Source organism: Medicago sativa, chromosome 1 (genome assembly GCF_051527215.1).
Source record: "Medicago sativa cultivar Bolivia chromosome 1, Bolivia_mono, whole genome shotgun sequence".
Classification (NCBI taxonomy): Eukaryota; Viridiplantae; Streptophyta; class Magnoliopsida; order Fabales; family Fabaceae; genus Medicago; species Medicago sativa.
This window is the reverse complement of record NC_140749.1, coordinates 89,668,797-89,673,263: the sequence shown is the minus strand read 5'-3', so window position 1 is coordinate 89,673,263 and position 4,467 is coordinate 89,668,797. Positions and strand designations below refer to the sequence as shown.

The 4,467-nt window shown below is 32.3% G+C and overlaps 1 protein-coding gene across 1 annotated transcript; it reads left to right on the top strand.

Moving 5' to 3' along the window:
* Positions 1–1,730: 1,730 nt before the first annotated feature.
* Positions 1,731–4,112, top strand: LOC146958919 (Heavy metal transport/detoxification superfamily protein). Its single transcript, XM_085740419.1, has 3 exons — positions 1,731–2,081; positions 2,262–2,337; positions 2,848–4,112. The coding sequence occupies exons 1-3, from the start codon at positions 2,043–2,045 to the stop codon at positions 3,864–3,866; spliced, it is 1,134 nt and encodes a 377-aa protein (XP_085596545.1). The 5' UTR covers positions 1,731–2,042; the 3' UTR covers positions 3,867–4,112.
* Positions 4,113–4,467: the final 355 nt, after the last annotated feature.

The following is a 4,467-nucleotide window of genomic DNA, read 5'->3' as shown; positions in this document are numbered from 1 at the left end:
TCAGGTATAACAATGAGATTCTTATTTATATAGCTGATAAACATGTTTTGTTATATGTTTCACAATGATTAGTATATGTTGGTGCATGCTTAAATATTACTCACTCTGTCTTATATTAACTGACACAGTTGACCTTGTCACACATACCGATGCATAATTTTTATCTTTAATATCTTTAATTCTCTACTAGAAAAAATTATCAAAATTTAATATTTTAAAAATATACATCGAGACGAATCTAACATCTTATATGATATTATTTATATTTATATATTAGTAGAAATTTAATATTTTAAAAATATACATCGAGATGAATCTAACATCTTATATGATATTATTTATATTTATATATTAGTAGAAAAATATGGTCAAAATACTTTAGATCAATAGTGCATATCATCAAATAGGTCATCTATTATACGACGGAGGGAGTACGAAACTTTTGGCGACACGGATTTTCGAGATGGTTGTAGGGAGGATCGATACCCACATCTATGATGTTTGAAATTGACAAGGAAATCACAAATGTTGGCTTCTTTACGTAAGAGAAATGATATTTGAACTACCATTTTTTAACAATTTTCTGACAACTTTCTCTCTCATACTCACATGTTGTTCTTATCATCTCTCTTCCCTTTTCTCTCTCTATTGGTTTTGACCAATAAGAAGAGAGAAAAACATGGTTGTCACCAAAGTTGTCATCATATAGATGTACAAATATCATTGCTCTTATGTAAATGTGTGAAGGAGAGACATTTCTTATAGGAGCACGAAGTACGTACTTAACTTTAAAATTCATTGTTGAGAAACTTAACCACAATTAGATAATCAACTTCTTACCAAAAAAAGATAATCAACTTCAACAAAAAACGAGAGATAATATGGTACTTCTTCCGTTTTAAAATGAGTGTCGCTTTAGTCAATTGCACACAGATTAAAGAATGAAATGAAATAATCATTAGATATAACATTTTTACTAAACTGCCCTTACTTTATAAGAAAAAGACAAACTTAAAGTTGCATTGAAAATTGTGAGAGAAAAGTTGGAGAGGGTAAAGTTGGAAGAAAAAAATTAAAGTTGTATTGGAAATGTAAAGTGACATTCATTTTAAAATAATTTTTTTTGGCTAAAGTGACATTCATTTTGAAACGGAGGGAGTATTAATTTAGAGAAATATTTACTTGACCACAACTTCAAATAAAATATCCGGATACAAATAAAAATTGAATTAAATAATTTTAATTCATGTGATTAAATTATTTTTCCTATTCATTATATCCGAGCCTAAACTTTTAAAAAACTACATATTTTTGTAAAAAAACAACTTTTAAACTTTATACTGTAGTATTGATTTGATTAAAAATATTATTAAGGTGATAGAACTTTGTTTTGAAATCTGTCCCAAAAAAATACTACTCCTAACTTTGTTTGAAACATCACAAGAAAAAGAAAAAAGAGGAGTACTAGTACGTTGAGATGTGACAAAGTGTACACAGAGTATGAATTCGGCATGTCAAGTCGCTGTTGTTCTTTTATTGTTTTTTTCCCTCTCATCTCACTCACTCACTCAGTATATTTATTTTAACGTTAAATCACATCACTTCAGATTTCAGACCAAACCCTCTCTCTCTCCTCTCTCTCTCATTCAAAATTCTCATTCTGACTTTTCCATTACTCTTCCCTTCTCTTACTGCATTACTTTTTATTGGTTCTTTTCTTCTACCTTTTCACTTCCCTTGCACTCTTTCTCCTTTTAAAATTTATTTTTATGCTGATACACCCATGTGCCTTTGTTTTGTTTGCTTTCGAGAACTGCTTTGCTTGCTTGAGACTTGTGAACTGTGAACAAGAAGCTTAGCTACTACCACTAGCTAGTTATAGCAGCAGCATAGAGAGTGTGAGAAACTAGAATCTATCTATTATCTACTACTAGTAGTATATAACTTGTAGAAGCTCACATGCAACCTTTTTTAGTTTTACCATTTGCTTAGCTTAACCTACCTTATTCTTTTCCTTGCAAACAGAAAAAAACTTGGTTTCAATGACTAAAGAAGAAGACTTTAAGCTCCTTAAAATCCAGGTACCTCTTTCTCCCCTTGTTAACATTATCCATAAAACTAAAACAACATGCTTTTTGTTTTTTTTCTTTTAACACCCCCCTTCTCTCTTCTATTATTTTAGTTTAGTTTCCTAATATTTGGTCTTTTTTTTTAAGAATGTTTTTGTTTTTTGTTGTTTGCTTTGTTTATTTCATCTACAGACTTTTGTTCTCAAAGTGAACATTCACTGTGATGGTTGTAAGCAGAAAGTGAAGAAACTCCTTCAGAGAATTGAAGGTCACTTTTTTTCTTCTTTCACTATTCACTCATCTTACTCATTTTTGTCTATATTATGATGATGCTTAACTTGCCTTGTTTTCTTGAAGTTAAAATGTACGGAACAGAAAACAATATAGCACATTTTATTAGAATTTCAGAATCATATTCAAACTCAGTGTAGTAAGTAACATTGTTTAGTTTACTCACAATGATGGGGTTCCTTTTATAAGTTATGGGAGTTAAAGGGAGACATAAAAAATGGTACATTTTTGTCTATACGAAACTGTTTTGTTGCAACAAGTGGACAACATGAATGCTACTTTTTAAATCTTCAATGGAAAGCTTAGGCTATAAAAGGTTTGAGATTTAGAACTTTTACCTTTTTTTTTAAAAATATCTTTTTTTTTTATACCTTAGTGTACACTATATGGATATGGTTAATGTAAACATCACATTGGTTTGAAATTTTTTTTAATTTTTTTTTGCCGTGCTTGGATATTTTTATATTTTGACCCTTTTGTTCTATAGGTGTTTACCAAGTTCAAATAGATGCAGAACAGCAGAAGGTAACAGTTTCAGGTAGTGTGGATGCTGCAACTTTGATCAAGAAACTAGTAAGATCTGGAAAATATGCTGAGCTCTGGTCTCAGAAAACCAACAACAATCAGAATCAAAAACAGAAGAACAACAACAATGTCAAAGATGACAAGAGCAAAGGACAAAGACAAGGACTGGTCAAAGGGCTTGAAGTCTTCAAAAATCAGCAGAAATTTCCGGCTTTTAGTTCCGAAGAGGATGATGAATATTATGAATATGATGAGGAAGAAGAGGAGGAGGATGAAGAGATGCGGTTCATCAGGGAGAAAGCCAATCATTTTCAGATGCTAAAGCAAGCAACAGATGCAAACAATGTGAAGAAAGGTATTATAGCTAAGATGAACAATGCTGGCAATGGAAATAGTGGCAAGAAAGGAAACCCAAATCAGAACATGGTTATGAAGGAAGGTGCTAATGGGATTGATCAGAAAACAATGGCAGGTATGAAGTTGAACAATGCTCAATTGGCTCAGTTGGTTGGTAATGAGAGTCTCAACCTTGGAGAATCCAAAAGGGCGAGTGACATTGGTGCTATGATGAATTTAGCTGGTTTTAATGGGAACAATAACAATGGTGCTGGTAGTGCTACTGTTCTAGGTGGAAATTCCAATGGTTTAGGAGGTTTTCCTGCAGGATCCACTGCATCTATTCCAAATGGTGGTTTTGTTACTGGCCAATATCCACCATCTATGTTAATGAACATGAATGGTTTCAATAATCATCCATCTTCATTGATGAACATGCAGGCAAGACATGCTATGCAGCAACAGCCTCAGATGATGTATCACAGGTCACCTTTTGTTCCTCCTAACACTGGCTATTATTACAATTATAATAACTACATTCCTGCAAATTACTCCTATGCAAATGCTTGTTATCCAACGGAGGATCACTCTGCAGCACACATGTTCAGTGATGACAATACTACCAGCAGCTGTTCAATAATGTAATGATAGTGATTGTAGAGTTAAAAAGTGAAGGAAAAAAGATGCAAAATGGATTGTGTTTGACCTAAGTCCCATTTTCTAAGTTAGTATAGTAGTTTGACTGTAATTTGGTGGGACAGGTTTGTGTTAGGATGTTGGATGTGTTTGTTTGTTTGTGAATCTTTATTATCAGTAGTGTACTGTGTAGTGGTTGAGATGATGTGGGCCTTTTTATTGTTGTTTTTTAAAAATGTCTGTGGTTACATCTCATGACTTGTGTTTCTTATGTTGTTATCCTAATGTGATTCTAATTAGCCATGTTTTTAAAATCAAATTGGTTATCGAACCGGTGAGACTTCTGACCCATGGTTCAAACTTGAATTGGAACAGAATTCTAACCAAACCTCTAAGATTATTGAATTGTATTAAGGTATGTATGAGTCAAGGTTCAACTGGTTGAACTGTCTTGTCTTGTATTGGTTTTTAAAATAATACCACTAATTAGTAAGTATATTCAGATTAAATCGAAGTGTGGTTGGTAAAGTACATGTTTAGTGCTAACCTAAACATTGATGAATGGGTTTTGTTTTATTATATTGGATAGGATATGGGACATTCTTACTCA

Coding starts and splice junctions, on each gene's coding strand:
- LOC146958919 (XM_085740419.1), top strand. CDS start 2,043: ATGACTAAAGAAGAAGACTTTAAGCTCCTTAAAATCCAG. Junction 2,082..2,261: donor TTAAGCTCCTTAAAATCCAG/GTACCTCTTTCT, acceptor TTTCATCTACAG/ACTTTTGTTCTCAAAGTGAA. Junction 2,338..2,847: donor ACTCCTTCAGAGAATTGAAG/GTCACTTTTTTT, acceptor TTTGTTCTATAG/GTGTTTACCAAGTTCAAATA.